Source organism: Neoarius graeffei, chromosome 1 (genome assembly GCF_027579695.1).
Source record: "Neoarius graeffei isolate fNeoGra1 chromosome 1, fNeoGra1.pri, whole genome shotgun sequence".
In the NCBI taxonomy this organism is placed as follows: domain Eukaryota; kingdom Metazoa; phylum Chordata; class Actinopteri; order Siluriformes; family Ariidae; genus Neoarius; species Neoarius graeffei.
Window position 1 is genome coordinate 106,246,751 of NC_083569.1, and position 27,500 is coordinate 106,274,250.

The 27,500-nt window shown below is 41.1% G+C and overlaps 1 protein-coding gene across 1 annotated transcript in view; it reads right to left on the reverse strand.

Annotated features, from left to right (window-relative positions):
• Window positions 1–27,500, reverse strand: part of dusp22b (dual specificity phosphatase 22b) — a 60,573-nt gene that overhangs the window by 31,775 nt on the left and 1,298 nt on the right. The window contains exons 2-3 of the mRNA XM_060925933.1: window positions 15,610–15,643; window positions 15,433–15,515 (exon numbers count right to left, since the gene is read on the reverse strand). Coding sequence (XP_060781916.1) covers window positions 15,433–15,515; window positions 15,610–15,643 — 117 coding nt within the window. The remainder of the gene's footprint in view (window positions 1–15,432; window positions 15,516–15,609; window positions 15,644–27,500) is intronic.

Sequence of the window (27,500 nt, forward strand, 5' to 3'; positions counted from 1 at the left end):
TATAAAATCACATCCGCTTACACTGTTACATTTTTAAATTCGTTAATGTCTGATATATCGTGCTTTTTTTATCCATTTATTGTTACATTTAATGTCACGGAATGCCCGTGAAACAACTTGCCTTCTAACTCATGACAAAATAAATCTCCGAGATCACGTTAATTATAAAGATTAACATGCAACTTGTTCATAGTTGATTATTTTATTTTTTATTACTAATCTATGTCGTATATAGAAGTACGTACACTACCGTTCAAAAGTTTGGGGTCACTTTGAAATTTCCTTATTTTTGAAAGAAAAGCACTGTTCTTTTCAATGCAGATCACTTTAAACTAATCAGAAATCCACTCTATACATTGCTAATGTGGTAAATGACTATTCTAGCTGCAAATGTCTGGTTTTTGGTGCAATATCTCCATAGGTGTATAGAGGCCCATTTCCAGCAACTCTCACTCCAGTGTTCTAATGGTACAATGTGTTTGCTCATTGCCTCAGAAGGCTAATGGATGATTAGAAAACCCTTGTACAATCATGTTAGCACAGCTGAAAACAGTTTAGCTCTTTAGAGAAGCTATAAAACTGACCTTCCTTTGAGCAGATTGAGTTTCTGGAGCATCACATTTGTGGGGTCGATTAAATGCTCAAAATGGCCAGAAAAATGTCTTGACTATATTTTCTATTCATTTTACAACTTATGGTGGTAAATAAAAGTGTGACTTTTCATGGAAAACACTAAATTGTCTGGGTGACCCCAAACTTTTGAACGGTAGTGTACGTATAGATATGATATGTCTACATGAAGTGTATGTTCTTTAATCTTTGGCACAGGAGTCTATTTGTGTCCATGCTCACTCAGTAAAACTGTGACACATATTGGCACAGCTGCTATGTTGGTATGTAATTCATAGGCGTGAGTTCTCCTGAGTCTTGAGTCGAAGTCTAGCGCCACTTACTGGTGCAGAACAATCAAGAATGTTTTTTTTGTTTTTTTTTTTAGTTTTTCAGTTAAAGTTTAAAGGTACATTTCTCCAGCAGCACAGTTTAAACTTCTTCTGGTTTCTTTTAATATTACACAAGCGTTTCTGCTAACTGTGCAGCGAGACATATCAACTATAAAGCAAGTAGAATATACAGTGGTGCTTGAAGTTTGTAAACCCTTTAGAATTTTCTATATTTCTGCATAAATATGACCTAAAACATCATCAGATTTTCACACAAGTCCTAAAAGTAGATAAAGAGAACCCAGTTAAACAAATGAGACACAAATATTATACTTGGTCATTTATTTATTGAGGAAAATTATCCAATATTACATATCTATGAGTGGCAAAAGTATGTGAACCTTTGCTTTCAGTATCTGGTGAGACCCCCTTGTGCAGCAATAACTGCAACTAAACGTTTGCGGTAACTGTTGATCAGTCCTGCACACCGGCTTGGAGGAATTTTAGCCCATTCCTCCGTACAGAACAGCTACAACTCTGGGATGTTGGTGGTTTCCTCACATGAACTGCTCGCTTCAGGTCCTTCCACAACATTTCGATTGGATTAAGGTCAGGACTTTGACTTGGCCATTCCAAAACATTAACTTTATTCTTCTTTAACCATTCTTTGGTAGAACAACTTGTGTGCTTAGGGTCGTTGTCTTGCTGCATGACCCACCTTCTCTTGAGATTCAGTTCATGGACAGATGTCCTGACATTTTCCTTTAGAATTCGCTGGTATAATTCAGAATTCATTGTTCCATCAATGATGGCAAGCCGTCCTGGCCCAGATGCAGCAAAACAGGCCCAAACCATGATACTACTACCACCATGTTTCACAGATGGGATAAGGTTCTTATGCTGGAATGCAGTGTTTTCCTTTCTCCAAACATAACGCTTCTCATTTAAACCAAAAAGTCCTATTTTGGTCTCATCCATCCACAAAACATTTTTCCAATAGCCTTCTGGCTTGTCCACATGATCTTTAGCAAACTGCAGACGAGCAGCAATGTTCTTTTTGGAGAGCAGTGGCTTTCTCCTTGCAACCCTGCCATGCACACCATTGTTGTTCAGTGTTCTCCTGATGGTGGACTCATGAACATTAACATTAGCCAATGTGAGAGAGGCCTTCAGTTGCGTATAAGTTACCCTGGGGTCCTTTGTGACCTCGCCGACTATTACATGCCTTCTTTCGATTACGTTCATTATGTCTTATATTAAATATAGTTAGTTTTTGTTTTTTTCTTTTTTATCAGACATCTAATTTTTGGGTTTGTTTACCTGACATGTTTCGACGTACAACTTCCGTCTTCCTCAGAGTGTCACCGGATGTTATTGGTGTCGCATCTTTTATCAGCTGCTGTTTCTGAAGGCGTGGCCTTCCTGTCTGGTTTGACAGGTCGGTCACGCCTTATACTGTCTGTTCGTCCCCTGCAAGATGGCACTCCAGGTATGGGAGAGCATGTATGCTCCCTCATCCCGGTTGATGGTCCTCGGGCTTCGCTTACGGATCTCTATGGCCTCCCTGATCCAGCGCTGATGTTTGTTATCTTCTGTGCGGATGACTCTGGCATTCCCCCAGTCCATAATGTGATTTTCCCTTTTGCAATGATCTGTTATAGCTGACTTATAATTTTCCTGTTGTGCCTTTTCTTTTATTGTTCGGGTTTGTCTTGTAGCTGTCTCCTTTTCGCACTCTTTCTTATGTTCATTTTTTCTTGTGTTGAAACTCCTTCCTGTCTCCCCAATATAAGTTTTATTGCATAATTTACATGGAATCTCATATATGGTGTTGCATCTGTTGTCCGGATGTATTCTGTCTTTGGGATGAACCAGGATCTGACGGAGTGTTGTGTGTGGTTTGACAGGTGTGTTAATGTTGTGTTTCCTCATTGCTCTTTGAATGCGTTCAGTTATTCCCCTGATGTATGGTAATGTAACTACTCCCCTGTGTTCTTGTTTGTTGGTTTGTTTTTTCTCTTTCTTCTGTGTTTTGTTGTTCTTAACCTGTTCCGCCCCTTTGGATATTGCCCATTGTGGATATTGACATGCCTTCAGTGCGTGTTGTATATGTTGTTCCTCCTGTTCTTTGTCCTGTGGATCTGTAATTATTGCTGTGCGTTCATGTAATGTTCTAACTACGGATATTTTGTGCATTATGGGGTGTTCGGAAGTCCAGTTTAAATATTGGTCGGTGTGTGTGGGTTTTCTGTGTACTTTAATTTTGATGTCCCCATCTTCTGTGTGTTGTATTTTTAAATCCAAAAATGCTATTGACTGCTCCGTTTCTTCTTCATGTGTGAATTTTATATTGCCGGTATTGTCTATGGTGTTGAGATGGTCGGTGAGCTGTTGAGTGTGTCCCCTCTTTACTTTTTCCAATATGTCATCCACATACCGTTTCCAGAGTGTTGGTCTGTATTCCGCTGGTATTGTAGTGAGTGCTTTCTGCTCCAGGTCTTCCATGAAAAAGCCGCACATGATGGCTGATAGTGGGTCTCCCATGGCAAAACCTTCCTTCTGTCTGTAGATTGTATTCCTGAACTGAAAGTATGTGGATGTGGCGATGAATTGAAGGAGCTGAGTGATGCCTTGTACGGTGAGGTTTGTGCGTTTCTTGAGCGTCCTGTCTGTTTTTAATTTGTCTTGTACTATCTGTATGGTGGCTTCCGTGGGTGTTCTGGTGAAAAGAGATATGACGTCATGTGAAATGAACACTTCGTCTTGCTGCATTTTGATGTGTTTTAGTTCTTCTGCCAGATGTTTTGAGTTTTTGCAGTGTTGGTCTGTGAGTCCTAGTAATGGTTTAATTATTTTGGTGAGTGCTTTTGATAAGTTGTATGTGACTGAACCAATGCTATCTACTATGGGGCGTAATGGCGTTCCTGGTTTGTGTATTTTTGGTGTACCGTAAATCCTGGGGATGACGTTGGCTGTGGGTACTAAATGATTGTATGCCTGCTTATCTATTTTATTTTCATCGAGTAGTGGTTTTAGTAGTGCTTTAAGTTTCTTTTTCTTGTCTTCTGTTGGGTCTTTTTTTAATATTTCAAATGCGTTGTCGCTGAGTAATTCATTCATTTTTCGTTCATATTCATCAGTGTCCATAATAACTACTGTTCTGCCTTTATCTGCTGGGAGGATTGTGATGTCTTTATTTTTTGCTAACGTTCTCATGGCTTTGGCTTCCTGTTTTGTGATGTTACTGGGTGGTGGTTTAGACGTTTTCAATATACCAGCTATTGCGTTTCTTAGTGCTGCTTTTTGTCCCTGATCCTGTATTTTCTCACATGCTAATTCAGTTGCCAGAATGAATTCATCGTGTGGTATGTTGTTCGGTGTGACAGCGTAGTTGAGTCCTTTTGCTAATATACTGTGTTCTGCTTGTGAGAGTTTGTACCTTGATATGTTATGAATCCATTTGTCGTTGATGTGTGCGTGCTCCGGTTCTGCCTTCTTTTTCTGTGCAATGAGTTTGTCCAGTTTTCGTATTTGTCGGGTTTTTGTCTCTGTGAATTCCTGTTCGTGTATGTCTGCCAAGTGTCCGTGTATTGCCATTTCCATTTCCTTGTTTTGTGGATCCCCAGGATGTCATCCCCAGGATTTACGGTACACCAAAAATACACAAACCAGGAACACCATTACGCCCCATAGTAGATAGCATTGGTTCAGTCATATACAACTTATCAAAAGCACTCATCGAAATAATTAAACCATTACTAGGACTCACAGACCAACACTGCAAAAACTCAAAACATCTGGCAGAAGAAATAAAACACATCAAAATGCAGCAAGACGAAGTGTTCATTTCACATGACGTCATATCTCTTTTCACCAGAACACCCACGGAAGCCACCATACAGATAGTACAAGACAAATTAAAAACAGACAGGACGCTCAAGAAACGCACAAACCTCACCGTACAAGACATCACTCAGCTCCTTCAATTCATCGCCACATCCACATACTTTCAGTTCAGGAATACAATCTACAGACAGAAGGAAGGTTTTGCCATGGGAGACCCACTATCAGCCATCATGTGCGGCTTTTTCATGGAGGATCTGGAGCAGAAAGCACTCACTACAATACCAGCGGAATACAGACCAACACTCTGGAAACGGTATGTGGATGACATATTGGAAAAAGTAAAGAGGGGACACACTCAACAGCTCACCGACCATCTCAACACCATAGACAATACCGGTAATATAAAATTCACACATGAAGAAGAAACAGAGCAGTCAATAGCATTTTTGGATTTAAAAATACAACACACAGAAGAGGGCGGCACGGTGGTGTAGTGGTTAGCGCTGTCGCCTCACAGCAAGAAGGTCCTGGGTTCGAGCCCCGTGGCCGGCGAGGGCCTTTCTGTGTGGAGTTTACATGTTCTCCCCGTGTCCGCGTGGGTTTCCTCCGGGTGCTCCGGTTTCCCCCACAGTCCAAAGACATGCAGGTTAGGTTAACTGGTGACTCTAAATTGACCGTAGGTGTGAATGTGAGTGTGAATGGTTGTCTGTGTCTATGTGTCAGCCCTGTGATGACCTGGCGACTTGTCCAGGGTGTACCCCGCCTTTCGCCCGTAGTCAGCTGGGATAGGCTCCAGCTTGCCTGCGACCTTGTAGAAGGATAAAGCGGCTAGAGATAATGAGAATGAGAACACACAGAAGATGGGGACATCAAAATAAAAGTACACAGAAAACCCACACATACCGACCAATATTTAAACTGGACTTCCGAACACCCCATAATGCACAAAATATCCGTAGTTAGAACATTACATGAACGCACAGCAATAATTACAGATCCACAGGACAAAGAACAGGAGGAACAATATATACAACACGCACTGAAGGCATGTCAATATCCACAATGGGCAATATCCAAAGGGGCGGAACAGGTTAAGAACAACAAAACACAGAAGAAAGAGAAAAAACAAACTAACAAACAAGAACACAGGGGAGTAGTTACATTACCATACATCAGGGGAATAACTGAACGCATTCAAAGAGCAATGAGGAAACACAACATTAACACACCTGTCAAACCACACACAACACTCCGTCAGATCCTGGTTCATCCCAAAGACAGAATACATCCGGACAACAGATGCAACACCATATATGAGATTCCATGCCAATTATGCAATAAAACTTATATTGGGGAGACAGGAAGGAGTTTCAACACAAGAAAAAATGAACATAAGAAAGAGTGCGAAAAGGAGATAGCTACAAGACAAACCCGAACAATAAAAGAAAAGGCACAACAGGAAAATTATAAGTCAGCTATAACAGATCATTGCAAAAGGGAAAATCACATTATGGACTGGGGGAATGCCAGAGTCATCCGCACAGAAGATAACAAACATCAGCGCTGGATCAGGGAGGCCATAGAGATCCGTAAGCGAAGCCCGAGGACCATCAACCGAGATGAGGGAGCGTACATGCTCTCCCATACCTGGAGTGACATCTTGCAGGGGACGAACAGACAGTATAAGGCGTGACCGACCTGTCAAACCAGACAGGAAGGCCACGCCTTCAGAAACAGCAGCTGATAAAAGATGCGACACCAATAACATCCGGTGACACTCTGAGGAAGACGGAAGTTGTACGTCGAAACATGTCAGGTAAACAAACCCAAAAATTAGATGTCTGATAAAAAAGAAAAAAAAACAAAAACTAACTATATTACACGCCTTGCTCTTGGAGTGATCTTTGTTGGTCGACCACTCCTGGGGAGGGTAACAATGGTCTTGAATTTCCTCCATTTGTACACAATCTGTCTGACTGTGGATTGGTGGAGTCCAAACCCTTTAGAGATGGTTTTGTAACCTTTTCCAGCCTGATGAGCATCAACAATGCTTTTTCTGAGGTCCTCAGAAATCTCCTTTGTTTGTGCCATGATACACTTCCACAAACGTGTTGTGAAGATCAGACTTTGATAGATCCCTGTTCTTTAAATAAAACAGGGTGCCCACTCACACCTGATTGCCATCCCATTGATTGAAAACACCTGACTCTAATTTCACCTTCAAATTAACTGCTAATCCTAGAGGTTCACATACTTTTGCCACTCACAGATATGTAATATTGGATCATTTTCCTAAATAAATAAATGACCAAGTATAATATTTTTGTGTCATTTGTTTAACCGGGTTCTCTTTATCTACTTTTAGGACTTGTGTGAAAATCTGATGTTGTTTTAGGTCATATTTATGCAGAAATATAGAAAATTCTAAAGGGTTCACAAACTTTCAAGCACCACTGTAGCTTCTGAAGATATTACACTGTTTATATATTTATTTACACACATACACCATGTATCAGCTTCAGTTTTGTTTCGTGCCAGTTTTATACAGTATCTTGACTTCTAACTACATCTCACGTCTATATAGAATTGACCGCAATATTTGATGGATTAAAACTATAATTTGGCAGCTCCTACTAACAAACTGACCAATTATTTGAATTATTAATTAATTATTTTGTTTGAGGTTTTTTTTTTTAACTTACAGTTCATACCTACCGTACAGTCTACACACCCGGTTAAAATGATCGGTTTTTCTGATGTAAAAAAAAAAAAAATGAGACCATGATAAATAATTTCAAAATGACCTATAACCTGTACAATTCAACTGAAAATCAAAGAAATCTGTGAGGGGGAAAAACATAAAAAAAAATAGAAACGCGTACAATAAGCTGGTTGCGTAAGTGTGCACGCCTTAAAAGTGCACATCACGGGTAAATTCAGGAGCAAGATCAAGGTAATTCTCCTATTTTATATTAAACTTTGGTCAAATATCTGTAACATTCTGCATTTTGTGCAATTTTTTTTTTTACCTTACGCAATACCAGAAAAAATCAGTTGAAATCAAGACATTTGAGGCGAATTGTTCCGCCTCTGAAAAAACTTGGCATTTGGATTTCCTGGCAAACACTGATTTTCGTGACGTCGCGTGCGGGACACCTCCCTCTGAATCCTACGTCAGCGCTGGTTTGTTTATGAGAAAACGACCTGGTGGTTTTCTGCAAATTTCTTCAACGTTATCGCATAATTATTAAAATAGCTAACAGATGTATCATAGGAGGGTGTAGCAACACCAATCTTGATGGGATTAGTACTCATCGTTTCCCAAAAGACCGGACAATGAGGGAGAAATGGGAGCGCTTGGTCTACACAGGCTGTGCACTGAAACCGTGCAAAGCTCTCGCAGCCTGCTGGCGCTTCCGCAGGTGACGTCACGAATCTGGCTCCAGACTCCCTTGGGATTTTTCCAGACGCGTTTTGTTATTTTATTTTTTTTCTGCTGTAGACAGATGGCCTTGTGCAAAATTACCCTTCTGGATGAGTGTGTAAAGGGACATACTTTCATATAAAAAAAACACGAAATTGGTCCAGAATATGTACTTTAAACTAATACTTTGTTGAAGCACCTTTTGATTTAATTACAGAGTTCAGTCTTTTTGGGGGGCGGCACGGTGGTGTAGCGGTTAGCGCTGTCGCCTCACAGCAAGAAGGTCCGGGTTCGAGCCCCGTGGCCAGCGAGGGCCTTTCTGTGCGGAGTTTGCATGTTCTCCCCGTGTCCGCGTGGGTTTCCTCCGGGTGCTCCGGTTTCCCCCACAGTCCAAAGACATGCAGGTTAGGTTAACTGGTGACTCTAAATTGACCGTAGGTGTGAATGTGAGTGTGAATGGTTGTCTGTGTCTATGTGTCAGCCCTGTGATGACCTGGTGACTTGTCCAGGGTGTACCCCGCCTTTCGCCCGTAGTCAGCTGGGATAGGCTCCAGCTTGCCTGCGACCCTGTAGAACAGGATAAAGCGGCTACAGATAATGAGATGAGATGAGACCTGCCATCAATTAAAATGACTCTGATTAACCCCAAATAAAGTTCTGACATTTACTCAGTTGCATCCTCCAGTGGTACCCACTCCGTGCCTCATGAGAAATCTACAGGGTGTCCAGTACATCAGGAGCCAATGAGAGTAAAACTACACATACTTAATTTTGTATTTATTATTTACAGCATATGTTCTACATCTTCACCTGTATACGATGCACATTTTCTCAGCTGCTGGATTGTGGATTTGACATATTTTGCTCAATATACACCCACTAACTTTTCAGACACTCCGTAGTGAGGCTTTGAGCAGAAGTCTGCAACGGTTCTGCATTCAGTGCAGCTCTCCAGCTCACATCACAGCTGTTAGTTATACTGCAGGAGCTGAGACAGCAGTTCACATGACCCATCAGCAGTGTAGAAAGCTTGATTAACCAATCACTGATCAGTACTGTTCTGATCAACTAAACACTGATCACTATTGCTCACAATAACCAATCACTGAACACTACTGTTCCCAATAACCAATCACTGAACAACATTGCTCTGATTGATCAATCACTGATCACTATTGTTTCCAATAACCAATCACCTATCACTATTCTTCTTAATAACCAATCAGCTCTCCCTACTGTTCCCAATAACCAATCAGTGAACAATATTTTTCTCAATAACCAAATCACTGAACACTACTGCTCCCAATAACCAATCACTGATCACTATTGTTCTCAATAACCAATCACTGATCACTGTTTCCAATAACCAATCACTGATCCCCATTGTTCTGACCGACCAATCACTGAACACTATTGCTCCCAAAAACTGATCACTATTTTCTCAATAACCAATCACTGAACACTACTGCTTCCAATAACCAATCACTGATCACTATTGTTCTCAATAACCAAACACTGATCACTGTTTCCAATAACCAATCACTGATCCCCATTGTTCTGACTGACCAATCACTGAACACTATTCCTCCCAATAACTGATCACTATTTTCTCAATAACCAATCACTGAACACTACTGCTCCCAATAACCAATCACTGATCACTATTGTTCTCAATAACCAATCACTGATCACTGTTTGCAATAATCAATCACTGATCCCCCATTATTCTGATCGACCAATCACTGATCACCATTGTTCTCACTAACCAATCACTGATACCAATTGTTCCCAATAACCAATCACTGATCCCCCTTGTTCTAATCAACGAATCACTGATCACTATTGTTCCCAATAACCAGTAACTGATCCCCATTGTTCCCAATAACCATGATCATTATTGTTCACAATAACCAATCACCTATCATTACTGTTCCAAATTACCAATGATTAATTAGTATTGTTCTCAATAACCAATCACTGATCCCCATTGTTCTGATCGACCAATCACTGAACACTATTGCTCCCAATAACTGATGACTATTTTCTCAATAACCAATCACGGAACACTATCGTTCTCAATAATCAATCACTGAACACTGTTGCTCCCAATAACCAATCACTATTGTTCTCAATAATCAATCACTGAACACTACTGCTCCCAATAACCAATCGCTGATCAATATTGTTCTCAATAGTCAATCACTGATCACAGTTTCCAATAATCAATCACTGATCACTATTTCCAATAAGCAATCACTGATCCCCATTGTTCTGATTGACCAATCACTGATCACCATTGTTCTGATCGACCAATCACTGATCACTGATTCCCATTGTTCTCAATAACCAATCACTGATCACTATTGCTCCCAATAACCAATCACTGAACACTATTCTTCCCAATAACCAACCACTGATCACTATTGTTTCCTATAACCAATCACCTATTATTATTACTGTTCCAAATGACCAATAATCAATTAGTATTGTTCCCAATAAACAATCACCTATCACAATTGTTCCTAATAACCAACCACCAATCACTAATAACCAACCACCGATCACTAATGTTCCCAATAACCAATCACGTCATTACTGTTCCAAATGACCAATAATCAATTAGTATTGTTCTCAATAACCAATCACCTATCACTATTGTTCCCAATAACAAACCACTGATCACCACTGTTCCCAATAACCAATCACTGGCCACCATTGTTCCCAACAACCAATCCTCTATGTTTATTTTTCCCCAATAACGAATCACTGCTCACCACTGTTCAGATTGACCAACCACCGATCATTATTGTTCCCAATAACCAATCACCATTGTCTACTGTTCTGATTGACCAGTCACTGATCACCATTGGGCGGCACGGTGGTGTAGTGGTTAGCGCTGTCGCCTCACAGCAAGAAGGTCCGGGTTCGAGCCCCATGGCTGACGAGGGCCTTTCTGTGTGGAGTTTGCATGTTCTCCCCGTGTCTATGTGGGTTTCCTCCGGGTGCTCCGGCTTCCCCCAAAGACGTGCAGGTTAGGCTAATTGGTGGCTCTAAATTGACCATGAGTGTGAATGGTTGTTTGTCTCTATGTGTCAGCCCTGCGATGACCTGGCAACTTGACCATTGTTTGTTCTACCCACACAATTAACTGTTCTTCATTTTAAAATCTCTTCTTGGTGACACAGTAACACAAGTGAGTTATTTTGTCCACAACTGTGTTCTTTGTGTCTACTTCCCAACTCCTCACTCCCACTTTTCATTTCATCTTGATAGAAATGAGATAGAAATGTTGTAAATGCTGTATAAATAATTAGTTTGTATTGCCATGACCAAAGATAAGAATCTATTATTCTCTATTTTGATGAAACTATTCGATATTCCCTCATTTTCACCCCGATACACAAAACCTCTTTCTTTATTATTAAACTGAGTGCTTTTAGAATTTTCTCTTCAATATTTAATATGGAAACATATTTTGTGCCTGTAGTTGCTGCTCACAAAACAACATAAATGTTGCATTTTTAGAAATAAACTCACCCAAAGTACATATTCATCCATCCATCGTTTATCTATACTGCTTATCCGTTAGGGTCAGGGGGCAAGCTGGAGCCAATCCCAGCTGACTTCGGGTGAGAGGCCAGGTTCACCCTGGGCAGGTCTCCAATCTATTAGTTGACTTAATCAGCATGTCTTTGGACTGTGGGAGGAAACCGGAGCACCCGGAGGAAACCTGCACAGGCACGAGGAGAACATGGAAACTCCATACAAATAGGCCACAGACACAAACAGCTGTGAGATTCAAACCCAGAACCTTCTTGCTGTGAGGCAACAGTGATAACCACTACATCACCGTGCCGTCCAAATGCATACTCATTCAGGCAAAAATGCAAAACTGGGCAATGCGTGCGATTTCTCTTGTGAACAATGCAAGCTTCTGTAGATCCTAGTAAATTAGGTGCCCCTTTTTTTGTACGTCATCTAGCATGTGTTTTTAATAAAGATAAGAAATGTAATGATTACGGAATTTCATCTAGATCCTTAAATGCCCTGATCAAATTGTCCGCACAATCAGCACGCGAACAACACATGAACCGCTCATTCATACGGACACAAGCTAAGCTAGACATCTGTGTCAGTGCCTACCATGGCATCCGAGGTGAGGACAAAACTTCATTGTGTCACACGAGATGCCTATCTGTATACCCTGCCTGTCATGGGAGATCGCTGGGATACACACTACACACACTCCACACACACTAACACACGGAGCAGGAGAACCAGTCAGGCAAGTAGCTGTATTGGAAAAAGATCCTCCCTTTAGCTGGATAGTATCAGTTTCTCAGGGTGATGCCTCTAATTAAATATTTGTCTCCTCTGTGATAAATTTGCATACATTAACATCTAAATTTAGGATCAGGATCCTACAGTAGCTCCACAAAGACCAGTCGGGGCAAATGAAACACTGTGGTGATCTGTATAACCCATTCTCAATAGATAACGGGGTCAAGCAAGGCTATGTCCTCGCGCCAACGTTCTTTGCCATTTTCTTTAGCATGATGCTAAGGGAGGCCAAGGAGGATCTCACAGAAGGGATCTACACACGGTCCTGGAATGATCGAAGTATCTTTGACCTCTGAAGACTTCTGGCTGGCACTAAGACTCTGGAAGAGCTGATTCTAGAGCTGCTGTTTGCAGATGACTGTGCACTCCTTGCTCAGAGTGAAAAAGCTCTAGAAGCAGTCGTCAACCGCTCTGCAGATGCAGCAAAGGCATTTGGCCTTACAATCAGCCTTAAGAAAACAGAAGTGCTAGACCAGAAACCACTACATGGAACCTACAACACCCCACACATCAGCACTGATGGAACAACACTCAACATAGCTGAGTACTTCACATACCTTGAGAGCATCATTTCTAACGATGCCATAGTAGCCAAGGATGTGAACAATCACCTCACCAAAGCCAGTAGCTCTTTTGGCCACTTGCAAAACCGTGTCTGGAAGAACCTGCAAAGATCTTGGTGTACAGAGTTGCAGTTCTTACCACTCTCCTCTATGGATCAGAAACTTAGGTTCTGTACCGAAAAACAAATGCAGTTTCTAGAGAGCTTTCACCTGCGTTGCCTTTGGTCCATTGTGGGCATTAAGTGGAAAGACTACAGTATATGACAAACAATGACGTCTTGGAGCAAGCCAACATCTCCAGCATCGAGGCCATGCTCTTGGCAAGACAGCTCCGCTGAGCAGAGCACCTGTCACGTATGGAGGATACGCAGATACCCAAAGCTGTGTTCTACGGAGCGCTATGCCAGGGTAAACGTGACAGAGGAGCCCTACGAAAGCACTTCAAGGACCAGCTAAAGCACCAGCTTAGTGCAGCTGGCATCCCAGATAAGAACTGGGAGAAAATCGCCAATGACAGAGACAGATGGAGGGCAACATTAAAGCGAGGAGCTGAGGCCTTTGAAAAAGCAAGGAAAGAAGCAGCAAAGGAGAAACACAGTCAAAGGAAAGCTCTGGCTGCTAGCAGACCCTGTGTTCAAGGATTCTCATGCCCTATGTGCGCCAGAGTGTACCATTCAAGGATCGGCCTTCAGAGCCATCAGAGGGCATGCCATCAGAGACTTTCTTCCTAGTGATCCGAGGATATGAGGAATCAGCCATCATCATCAGTTTCTCAGGGTGATACCTCTACTTAAATATTTGTCTCCTCTGTGATAAATTTACATACATGGGAAGACTGAAGTTCGAGCAGCTTCTATTCCTGTACACTAGGATGTCACATACACGATCATATGTCAAAGTCCCTCTCACACCAGAATCTGGTCTTCCCAGGCAGTTTCCTGTCCCAGTACTATCCAGCTCCTTAAGGCGCATAGGTGCAGTGCCGATCTCCGTTTCGATAGCCCTCGGCCTCTTGCCTATACAGCTAGGATTACAGTGGGGGGGCTGGTCCTCTAGTAACCACGAGAGTTTGACTTCCCCACTTGCATCTGTATTGCAGCATGCCTTGCCAGATGGTAGTAGGTACCATTTTTATGATGGTCTTTGGTACGACCCAACTATGAGTAGAACTTAAAATCTCCCGATCGAGAGGCGGACACGCTAACCACTAGGCCAACTCGTGGTCACATTGTCATATGATCAAAAGGTTATTCATGTATATTTGTATACACCGATCAGCCATAACATTCTGACCACTGACAGCTGAAGTGAATAACAGTGATTATCTCGTTACAGTGGCACCTGTCAAGGGGTGGGATATATTAGGCAGCAAGAGAACAGTTGAAGTTGATGAGTTGGGAGCAGGAAAAAATGGGCAAGCATAAGGATCTGAGCGACTTTGACAAGGGCCAAATTGTGATGGCTAGATGACTGGGTTTGAGCATCTCCAAAATGGCACATCTTGTGGGGTGTTCCCGGTATGCAGTGGTTAGTACTGAACAAAAGTGGTCCAAGGATCCAAAGGACAACCGGTGAACCGGCGAAAGGGTCATGGGTGTCGAAGGTTTATTGATTCGCATAGGGCACGAAGGCTAGCCCATATGGTCCAATCCCACAGAAGAGCTACTGTAGCACAAACTGCTGAAAAAGTTAATGCTGACACCTTTCTGTTTTAGCCAGCTTTAACTTTTCCAGCAGTTTGTGCTACAGTAGCTCTTCTTCCCTCTCCCGAAGATCACCACATCAACACAGCAAGATAACACATTTCCATGTGCTAAATAGCATACTTTTATTTGGCATGTGTTCAGATGAGTTAGATAACATGAAGCATCCATGGTTCAAGTCCCTCTGAATGAGCTGTTACTATAGAAACAATACTGTATTTGAACGAGAGCTTTGATATAAACCTGTGAGTTTCAGCTGCATTACTGTCATCTGCTGTTGTAGATCCTGTAAAATTAATCAGCCAATCAGAGTAAAGGTGTCAACACTGATGTGGCTCTTATTTTCTGACCCGCTGCTTGGTAATGACGCTATTCAGCAAACATGAAGTATGGTGGCTAAAACATGATTTTATCTCAGGTATGCGGAGGAGTTTAACCATCTTCTTAGAAAAAGCAATATCTTTATGAGATTATGAGAGGAAAAATGACTGCGTGTTTTAGTGTGTTTCTAAGAAGGTATGATAAGGGTCATAGGTCTGGACTGGGACGGGGAGAACCACGTGTGTGTGTGTGTGTGTGTGTGTGTGTGTGTGTGTGTGTGTGTAGTTTGTTACTTGTAAGATGGGCGCCGCTGTGTCATGAATGGACAGGATGTGTGTGATGTTGTTCCTCGCCAGCTGCTCTCTGTCTCTGGCATCTGAATAAAATAAAATAAAATAAAGAGGACACCTCCAATAACCCATCGCTCATCAGCCATTTTTTGTGACATATTTAATTCCTGTCTTTCTTACCTTTAAAGTTGCCCAAATACAGATCAGGCAGTACCTACACAAACAAACAAACAAATCCTGAAATGATTAACAAAGCACTCAGCTCTAGAATATATACATACATTAACAAAAAGAACAATCTGTACATTTCATTCTTAAGATTAAAGGTGCAATTATGTGAATCATTAAAGGTGCAGTCAGTAATTATGACTGAACTCAGGAAACACTGTTCGGTGATTAAAAAAAATAAGCCATTCTCAGCTTTGTCTCCATGGATACATCCTTAAAGGTTCCAAGTAGAACCCAATAACAGATAGAGTTCAAAATACAATCCCATTGAGAAGCTAAGAATGTTTACATTACAGTCATTTACATACCCAGAGCAGCCTAGGGGTTAGGTGCCTTGCTCAAGGGCACTTCAGTCATTCCTGGTGGTCCAGGGAATCAAACTGGTGACCGTTTGGTGCCAAAGCTTCTTCTCTAACCATTAGGCCATGACTTCCCCAGGACACAGTTATAGAAGTGAGTTATTTTTAATCATTCTCTCTGTTATCACCCAGATGAGGATGGGTTCTCTTTTGAGTCTGGTTCCTCTTGGAACCTAACCCGAACCCTAACCCTAACCATTAAGAACCGTTTTAGGTGTGTAGAACATCTGATTCCTCATCCAATGGGATGTGTGAAGTTTGGATTGAGATTCTATCCTTTTGAAAAGTAGAGACAGCAACCATGATAAGAACCCTTTGAGGAACCCATTAACCTTCTTTACGTAACCCTAAAAAATAGAAGTCCCCTTTCAGAAAAAAAAAAATCAAGTAGACTCTCTTTAGAAAGCTAATCATAATCATCCAAAGTACTCCTGAAGAACATTTCCCCCTAAAGGTTTAGAACACTGAAATGCTGCACTCAAAGAAAAGAAGTTTCTTTTTGTCAAGGACACCAAGGTTTGCCTTTTTGTTCGAACTATTAAAGGTTCTATGTCGGATCTTTTTTCAGAAATAACCCCTGAAGAACCTCCCCCTCCCCCCAAAAAAAGTGTTAAATGCCAGAAAGCTACATTTTTAGAAAAGAGGGCTCCATTTAGCACCCCAAAAAAGTTCAGAAATTTAACCCTTAAAAGGTTCTATTTCAGACTCAACATCATAAAAAAAAACTTTCTGAAAGGGACTCCCCAAGTAGAACCCCTTATAGTAAGTAAGAACCATAAACTATCCAAAGAACTCTTGAAGAACCAATTTTTCATGGGGGTTATGGTTCTATAGAGATCTTGCAGTCACGTGACCGGAAAGTACACAACCGCCATCTTGTCGGTAAAAAACACCACTGAATACTGCTGCACTCGTGTACAGAATGGATCAATTTCAACCGACGGACTACACGGCTCATTTTTCTAATGAACAGATAACTAGATATATGTCTAAAATAAACGATCTACAGATTAGTGACCCTTATGGCTTACCGGACGGAGTTTTCACGACCGGATTTTGAACTGCCAGTGGAATACCCGGACGTGTATAATTACCTCATTAACTTTCCCTCGCTGTTCAGTGGTGAAGCACTGCGTGCCTATAAATCTCTGGACAGTTATCTTTACAGAAATTCAGGATTTGTCAGCGACTCAGATGTGGCATCTTGTAAACAAGAATCCTCACTGGATGGGTAAGTCACTTAAGTATTGAGTATAGCACTGACCAGCCGATTATAGAATAGAATAAGGTAATTCCAGCTGTAATTCCAAATCGTCCGTCTTGTTTACATGGATCTGGCGTTGGAGAGATAGAGGCTTAGCAGTGGAGGTTTGAGTGGCTGTTTTCTGAGCTTAGTCAACAGGCCAGCTCTGAAGCCTCGCTTTTGCTTCCTCTCCCGGCGCCGCCTCCTTCGCTTTGCTTCCGATAACAATCCACAGAGACCCCGCTGGTCTCGCTATCTCGTCCGGAATGTTGTGCATGCGATGGAAATCGCTACAAACCGTCATTTTCTGCTGGAAACCAATGTCCAGTAAGTCCATACGGTTGTAGTGGATATTGAAGTCCGGTACAGACGAACAACACGCAAAAATACACACAATAAACATAAAAAACGTGCACAGGTAGGGAGAGCTTGTAGCCGCAGCCGTTGTAGTAGAATTGTATATAGTAGGGTTTTCCAGAAGAAACGGTAGAAGTAAAAGCAGAAGTAGAACCAGAAGTAGAAGTAGAAGGCGGAAATATGGCGTTTGACCGACAAGATGGCGTCTGTCACAATCTGGATCGGCTGTGACGTCACATGCAAGTGCTCCATAGCCTATAGGTTTTACAGTGTGTACCTCTGGGGCAGTGCATTAAATTTCTATCTAGAACCCTGCAAAATAGGGTTACAGAAAAAAGGTTCAACCATTAGAACCATTAACCATCCAAAGTACTCGAGAAAAACTTTTTTTTCCTCCAAAAGGAACTTGGAATGCTGCACTTTTAGAGAAGGTTCCAACAGTCAAAGCACCCCTTCAGACCCCTGTTACCAAGAGGGAAAAAAAAACCTTTCCATATAGTACCCTTAAAGGTTCTTCAGTATGGCCTTTTCATGGAAAACTTGAAGGTTGATTGTACTGTAGGACGCTACACCAGATAGTTTCCCCTTCAGAAAAGGGTCCAGGGAAGCGATGATTTATGAACAATCCAAAGAACCCTTGAAGACCCTTTTCCCCAAGAGTGTGGACTTACACATATGACACTCTTAGAAAAGAAGGTTTACTCCGGTACCTGGAATGGTTCTTCAGTTAGAGGAAACGTTAAAAATTCTACCATAGATGTCTTCCTTTTTAGAAAAGTTTCCAAGTAGAAGCTCTTTACTGATCTGGAACCATTAACCATCCAAAGAAACTCTGAAAAACCAAAAGTATTGAACACCTGAATGATACGCTTTTGTTTATTTATTTTTGTTCGTTTCTTTTACTCATCATCATACATTATGATGTATTTTGTCATGAAGTTACAACATATATTAAGATGTTGTAATGTATTATGTGTTATGATGTATTACGTTACAACGTTACAACACCTATTAATATGCTACGATGTACTACATGTTCCGACGATTTATGTGTCACAATGTATTATGTTACAATGTTACAATATATGTTAAGATGTTACGATGCATTGGGTATTATGATGTATTGCTTGCTACAACTTATTATGTTTTACGATGTAATATGTTACAATGTTACAACATACTTTAAGATGTTACGATGTATTGCATGTTACGATGTATTGTGTGTTACGAAGTATTATGCTACAATGTTATAGCCTGGGAACTCCCATGCTGCTTTGCACAATAGTTCCGATCTGAAAAGACAGCATGGAAACTATGGTCTAAAGCAGGGGTGTCAAACCTGATCCATAAAGGGCCGTGTGGCTGCAGGTTTTCATTCCAGCCATGCAGCAGCACCCTGATTTGGCTTATTCAATCAACTGACACACCCACCCTTTAATCAAGGGTGGGTGTGGCTGCAAGTATTTGACTGTGTGAAGACAGTTCAGTTGATTGAATGAGCCAAGTCAGGTGTGCTGCTGCATGGCTGGAATGAAAACCTGCAGCCACATGGCCCTTTATGGATCAGGTTTGACACCCCTGGTCTAAAGGCTCGCCTGAGTTAGGGAGCCAATCAGAGAGTGGGGAGGGGTGGAAAGACGGTGACGCGTACTACTCGACAAACGGAAGCTTGTAGTTTATTTGGGACTGTTTACGGATCACATTTAACATGGCGGCGAGCGATACGAACCAAACTTTCGATCAAGCTTTAGACACTGTTCTGAATAGTTTAGAGCGAAAGTTTGTTTTAAAAAAAGAACAGCGTTTGGCGTTACAGTCTTTCCTTCTCTTCTTCACCTCTTCGTCTTCTTCATCGCTCTAACTACGTCAACGGGTACAACTGCAATGATTGGCCATGGGCTACGTATACGCCAAATGATAGACATTCGCAACGTCCAATAAACGGCCGTTGACAATCTTAAACCACACCTCCCCTACGAGAAATTCAATAGGCGGATTCCAGATCATATTTCACTTATGATATGGTCTGGTGTTAACCAGACTAACAATGTTACGTCATACGTTATGATGTTACAATGTATTGCGTGTTACAATGTATTGTGTGTTACGAAGTATTATGTTACAATGTTACATCATACATTAAGATTAGCTGGACCTGACTCTGTCTCTCCATCCACCCTCAGAAACTGTGCCAACCAGTTGTCTCCAGTGTTCACAAATATTTTCAGCACCTCACTGGAGACATGCCACGTGCCAGCCTGTTTCAAGTCCTCCACCATTATACCCATCCCCAAAAAAGCAAGGACCACAGGACTAAATGACTACAGACCCATCACCCTCACCTTTGTGGTGATGAAGTCCTTTGAGTGTCTTGTTCTTTCCCACCTCAAAGCCATTACAGACCTGGACCCCCTGCAGTTCACCTACAGAGCCAATAGGTCTGTGGATGACACCATCAACACGGCCCTCCACTTTATCCTCCAGTACCTGGATTCTTCAGGAACCTATGCTAGGATCCTGTGTGTGGACTTCAGCTCTGCGTTCAATACCATTATTCCAGCTCTGCTACAGGACAAACTGTCCCAGCTAAATGTGCCTGACCCCACCTGCAGGTGGATCACTTACTTCCTGACTGACAAGAAGCAGAAAGTGAGGTTGGGGAAGCATGTCTCCAACGTTCAGACAATCAGCACCGGATCCCCCCAAGGCTGCATTCTTTCTCCTCTGGTCTTTTCCCTGTATACAAACAGCTGCACCTCCACCCACCAGTCCGTCAAGCTCCTGAAGTTCACGGATGACACCACCCTCATTGGACTCATCTCTGGCGAGGATGAGTCCGCCTATAGGTGGGAGATCTACCATCTGGTGACCTAGTGCAGCCAAAACAACCAACCTGGAGCTAAATGCTGTAAAAACAGTGGAAATGATTGTGGACTTCAGGAAGAACCCAGCCCCTCCTCTCCCCATCACCCTGCGTGGCTCACCGGTGGACACTGTGAAGTCTTTCCACTTCCTGGGCACCATAATCACCCAGGACTTGAAGCGGGAACTGAACATCAGCTCCCTCATCTCAAAAGCACAGCAGAGGATGTACTTCCTGTGGCAGTTAAAGTTCAACCTGCCAAAGACAATAATGGTGCACTTCTACACAGCCATCACTGAGTCCATCCTCACCTCTTCCATCACCATCTGGTATGCTGCTGCCTCTGCTAGGGACAAGGGTAGACTGCAGGGTATCATTTACTCGGCAGAGAAGGTGATTGGCTGCAGCCTGCCTTCACTTGAGGACCTGTTCGCCTACAGGACACTGAGGCGGGCAGGAAAGATTGTGGCTGATCCCTCCCACCCCAGAAATAAACTCTTTGAGATGCTCCCCTCCGGCAGGAGGCTGCGGTCCATCAAGACCAATACCTCACACCACAGAAACAGTTTCTTTCCTACCGCTGCTGGCCTCATAAACATGAATAGTGACCCCCATTTACTCTGCCCCCCCCCCCCCCCGCCAGTACCATACCTCAGACTCCTGACCCACTCTGCCCTCCCACCTCAATAAACAAGACCAGTGACACCATTTACTCTGCCCCCCCCCAGCTGTTTTACCTACATTGTTATCTAGACTGTCTTTATTTAGCATTTATTTATTGAGCACCTTAACTCCAAGCCAAAACCCTTTTAGTTGCAACAATTACTTGGCAATAAAGCTTCTTCTGATTCTGAAGATGTTACGATGTATTGCGTGTTACAATGTATTGTGTTACAAAGTATTATGTTACAATGTTACATCATACGTTAAGATGCTACAGTGTATTGCGTGTTATGATGTATTGCGTGTGACAAAGTATTGTTACAATGTTACATCATATGTTAAGATGTTATGATGTAATATGTTACAATGTTACAACATATGTTAAGATGTTATGACTTATTGCATGTTACAATGTATTGTGTGTTACAAAGTATTATGTTACAATGTTACATCATACGTTAAGATGTTACAGTGTATTGCGTGTTATGATGTATTGCGTGTGACAAAGTATTGTTACAATGTTACATCATATGTTAAGATGTTATGATGTAATATGTTACAATGTTACAACATATGTTAAGATGTTATGACTTATTGCATGTTACAATGTATTGTGTGTTACAAAGTATTATGTTACAATGTTACATCATACGTTAAGATTGTATGACATATTGCGTGTTACGATGTATTGTGTGTTACAAAGTATTATGTTACAATGTTACATTGTGCGTTAAGATGTTACATTGTATTGCGTGTTGCGATGTATTGTGTGTTACAAAGTATTATGTTACAATGTTACATCATACGTTAATATGTTACGATGTTTTGTGTGTTACAGAGTATGATGTTACAATGTTACATCATATGTTAAGATGTTACGATGTATTGCATGTTACGATGTATTGTGTGTGACAAAGTATTGTTACAATGTTACAACATACGTTAAGATGTTATGACATATTGCATGTTACAATGTATTGTGTGTTACAAAGTATTATGTTACAATGTTACATCATACATTAAGATGTTACGACGTATTGCGTGTTATGATGCATTGTGTGTTACAAAGCATTATGTTACAATGTTACATCATACGTTAAGATGTTACGATGTACTGTGTGTTACGGTGTATTGTGTGTTACAAAGTATTATGTTACAATGCTACATCATACATTAAGATGTTACGACACATTGCATGTTAGGGTGTATTGTGTGTTACAAAGCATTATGTTACAATGTTACATCATACATTAAGATGTTATGACGTATTGCATGTTACGATGTATTGTGTGTTACAAAGTATTATATTACAATGTTACATCATATGTTAAGATGTTATGATGTCTTAAGTTACAATGTTACAACATACGTTAAGATGTTATGACGTATTGCATGTTACAATGTATTGTGTGTTACAAAGTATTATGTTACAATGTTACATCATACGTTAAGATGTTATGACATATTGCGTGTTATGATGTATTGTGTGTTACAAAGTATTATGTTACAATGTTACATCATACGTTAAGATGTTACGATGTTACGATGTACTGCGTGTTACGGTGTATTGTGTGTTAGAAAGTATTATGTTACAATGTTACATCATACGTTAAGATGTTACGATGTATTGCATGTTACGGTGTATTGTGTGTTACAGAGTATGATGTTGCAATGTTACATCATATGTTAAGATGTTACGATGTATTGCATGTTACGGTGTATTGTGTGTTACAAAGTATTATGTTACAATGTTACATCATACGTTAAGATGTCACGACGTATTGCGTGTTGTGATGCATTGTGTGTTACAAAGCATTATGTTACAATGTTACATTATACATTAAGATGTTATGACGTATTGCATGTTACGATGTATTGTGTGTTACAAAGTATTATATTACAATGTTACATCATATGTTAATATGTTATGATGTCTTAAGTTACAATGTTACAACATACGTTAAGATGTTATGACGTATTGCATGTTACAATGTATTGTGTGTTACAAAGTATTATGTTACAATATTACATCATACGTTAAGATGTTATGACATATTGCGTGTTATGATGTATTGTGTGTTACAAAGTATTATGTTACAATGTTACATCATACGTTAAGATGTTACGATGTTACGGTGTACTGCGTGTTACGGTGTATTGTGTGTTAAAAAGTATTATATTACAATGTTACATCATATGTTAATATGTTATGATGTCTTAAGTTACAATGTTACAACATACGTTAAGATGTTATGACGTATTGCATGTTACAATGTATTGTGTGTTACAAAGTATTATGTTACAATATTACATCATACGTTAAGATGTTATGACATATTGCGTGTTATGATGTATTGTGTGTTACAAAGTATTATGTTACAATGTTACATCATACGTTAAGATGTTACGATGTTACGATGTACTGCGTGTTACGGTGTATTGTGTGTTAGAAAGTATTATGTTACAATGTTACATCATACGTTAAGATGTTACGATGTATTGCATGTTACGGTGTATTGTGTATTACAGAGAATGATGTTACAATGTTACATCATATGTTAAGATGTTACGATGTATTGCATGTTACAGTGTATTGTGTGTTACAAAGTATTATGTTACAATGCAACGGCATACGTTAAGATGTTACGATGCATTGTGTGTTATGGTGTATTGCTTGTTATGATGTATTATCTGTTATGATGTAGTACGTTTTGCAAAGTATTATGTTACAACATACGTATGTGGCAGATCACAGAATCCAGGGACGCATGTCTGCCCGGGGGCATTTTGAGTTATTGACAGATTCAGAAAGTACAGTTTCTAAGCTTTCCAATGATGCCTTCCATGTGGAGATCTGACAATATTTGAAGAATGTGTGGCCTTTTGAAAGTGTATACTTCTTAAAACAGAAAAGGGAGAAAATCGCCCTCAAAGTTTTCCATCTCAGCTACTCTGGGTGTAGGGCGGGCACATAATGGTGCTCATTTGCATGGCATTAAGGAAAGCCCTACCCCCTACGAGCTAGCACGATACTACTTTCATGTAAACAAAGATCACCACGTCAATTTTCCTTCCATGCAAAGTATGCCCAACACAATTATGAAGTACAAAAATAAGTCCTAAAGTATACTTTAACGTTTTGTGGTTGAAAAATTACTCACACCGTAAGAAAGAAAGATAGCACAATGATGACACAACTAACACAATGCTAGTTTCATGTAAAGCCTTGGTCACAACCGGCCGTACAGTACGTGCTCCTACAGCTGGTCTACATGCAAAAAACGCAAGAAACACATGGAGAGCGCGCGTGTGAAAAGCACGAGAGCGCGCATGTGATGTGCTGATTTTCGAGCCGCAGACCGGCCGCAGAGGTTCTTTGTCATGTCAAACAAACTCTACGGGCGCTTACATTTTTTTCAGGTTGCAAGACAAACTTACGGCCAACGCGCGTCTTTCTCCGTGAACAAAAAAAAAAACGCAGCGATTTGGGAAACGCCAAAAATCACACGGCCAAAAAATCGTACGTCCGGTTGTGACCTAGGCTTAACCAAACCACAACACTCTCCGTTACATGCAAAAATAACCACACAGCCTTAGATTAATAAACTCACCCCATCAGAAAGAGAAACGGCGCCTTGCACACACCAATGCCTCCGATGGAATAATGTAATTCTAGAACGGTCCGTGTATCATCCGATCATTCAAGTATTCCATTCAATCTGGAAAACGAGGTTGCGTTTTTTTTTTTGCTAGAAATGGTTATCTCTGATGTAAATACCATGTGTCTGTTTGCTTCGCGGTGCGTCAGCTCCTCTGCTCTCTGTTTAGTAACTCATTCCATAGTGAAATCACACGCCTGTATGCAGTTAAGTAGCCATGCGCTCAACTCGTATCATACAGCTGATTCGCGGAAAAAAAAAACAAATGACTTAAATCATCATGTGAATGGCCCATATGGTAATTTACCCACACCCCCCAGCAGGCTATAGTCCTGACAAAAACGAGACAATTTGCAACAAAAAATGTATGCTTTTCCAACAAAACAATCTATTATCTGAAATACTGATTGCATTCTTCAAGATCTCAACTTGCACATGATGGAAAAAAACAAAAATCACAAATTTCGGGAAAAAAATGCTTCTTTTGCGATTATCTCAGATTCGTTTCGGCCGACATGTGTCCCTGGATTCGGTGAGGGGTCACATATGTTAAGATGTTACAATGTACTATGTGTTACAATGTTTTATGTTACAATGTCTCATCTCATCTCATTATCTCTAGCCGCTTTATCCTTCTACAGGGTCGCAGGCGAGCTGGAGCCTATCCCAGCTGACTACGGGCGAAAGGCGGGGTACACCCTGGACAAGTCGCCAGGTCATCACAGGGCTGACACATAGACACAGACAACCATTCACACTCACATTCACACCTACGGTCAATTTAGAGTCACCAGTTAACCTAACCTGCATGTCTTTGGACTGTGGGGGAAACCGGAGCACCCGGAGGAAACCCACGCGGACACGGGGAGAACATGCAAACTCCGCACAGAAAGGCCCTCGCCGGCCACGGGGCTCGAACCCGGACCTTCTTGCTGTGAGGCGACAGTGCTAACCACTACACCACCGTGCCGCCATGTTACAATGTATTATGTTTAATTGTTACAAGATACTGGATGTTAAGATGTTACGATGTATTATGTGTTACGAGTGCGATTGTATTGCATCATAACATAATACACTGTAACTTTGCAACATGTAATATATCGTAACACATAATACATTCTAGCTTTTCAACACGTAATACAACCCTGATTCCAAAAAAGTTGGGACAAAGTACAAATCGTAAATAAAAACAGAATGCAATGATGTGGAAGTTTCAAAATTCCATATTTTATTCAGAATAGAACATAGATGACACATCAAATGTTTAAACTGAGAAAATGTATCATTTAAAGAGAAAAATGAGGTGATTTTAAATTTCATGACAACAACACATCTCAAAAAAGTTGGGACAAGGCCATGTTTCCCACTGTGAGACATCCCCTTTTCTCTTTACAACAGTCTGTAAACGTCTGGGGACTGAGGAGACAAGTTGCTCAAGTTTAGGGATAGGAATGTTAACCCATTCTGGTCTAATGTAGGATTCTAGTTGCTCAACTGTCTTAGGTCTTTTTTGTCGTATCTTCCGTTTTATAATGTTTTCTATGGGTGAAAGATCTGGACTGCAGGCTGGCCAGTTCAGTACCCGGACCCTTCTTCTACGCAGCCATGATGCTGTAATTGATGCAGTATGTGGTTTGGCATTGTCATGTTGGAAAATGCAAGGTCTTCCCTGAAAGAGACGACGTCTGGATGGGAGCATATGTTGCTCTAGAACCTGGATATACCTTTCAGCATTGATGGTGTCTTTCCAGATGTGTAAGCTGCCCATGCCACATGCACTAATGCAAGCCCATACCATCAGAGATGCAGGCTTCTGAACTGAGCGCTGATAACAACTTGGGTCGTCCTTCTCCTCTTTAGTCCGAATGACACGGCGTCCCTGATTTCCATAAAGAACTTCAAATTTTGATTCATCTGACCACAGAACAGTTTTCCACTTTGCCACAGTCCATTTTAAATGAGCCTTGGCCCAGAGAAGACGTCTGCGCTTCTGGATCATGTTTAGATACGGCTTCTTCTTTGAACTATAGAGTTTTAGCTGGCAACGGCGGATGGCACGGTGAATTGTGTTCACAGATAATGTTCTCTGGAAATATTCCTGAGCCCATTTTGTGATTTCCAGTACAGAAGCATGCCTGTATGTGATGCAGTGCTGTCTAAGGGCCCGAAGATCACGGGCACCCAGTATGGTTTTCCGGCCTTGACCCTTACGCACAGAGATTCTTCCAGATTCTCTGAATCTTTTGATGATATTATGCACTGTAGATGATGATATGTTCAAACTCTTTGCAATTTTACACTGTCGAACTCCTTTCCGATATTGCTCCATTATTTGCCGGCGCAGAATTAGGGGGATTGGTGATCCTCTTCCCATCTTTACTTCTGAGAGCCGCTGCCACTCCAAGATGCTCTTTTTATACCCAGTCATGTTAATGACCTATTGCCAACTGACCTAATGAGTTGCAATTTGGTCCTCCAGCTGTTCCTTTTTTGTACCTTTAACTTTTCCAGCCTCTTATTGCCCCTGTCCCAACTTTTTTGAGATGTGTTGCTGTCATGAAATTTCAAATGAGCCAATATTTGGCATGAAATTTCAAAATGTCTCACTTTCGACATTTGATATGTTGTCTATGTTCTATTGTGAATACAATATCAGTTTTTGAGATTTGTAAATTATTGCATTCCGTTTTTATTTA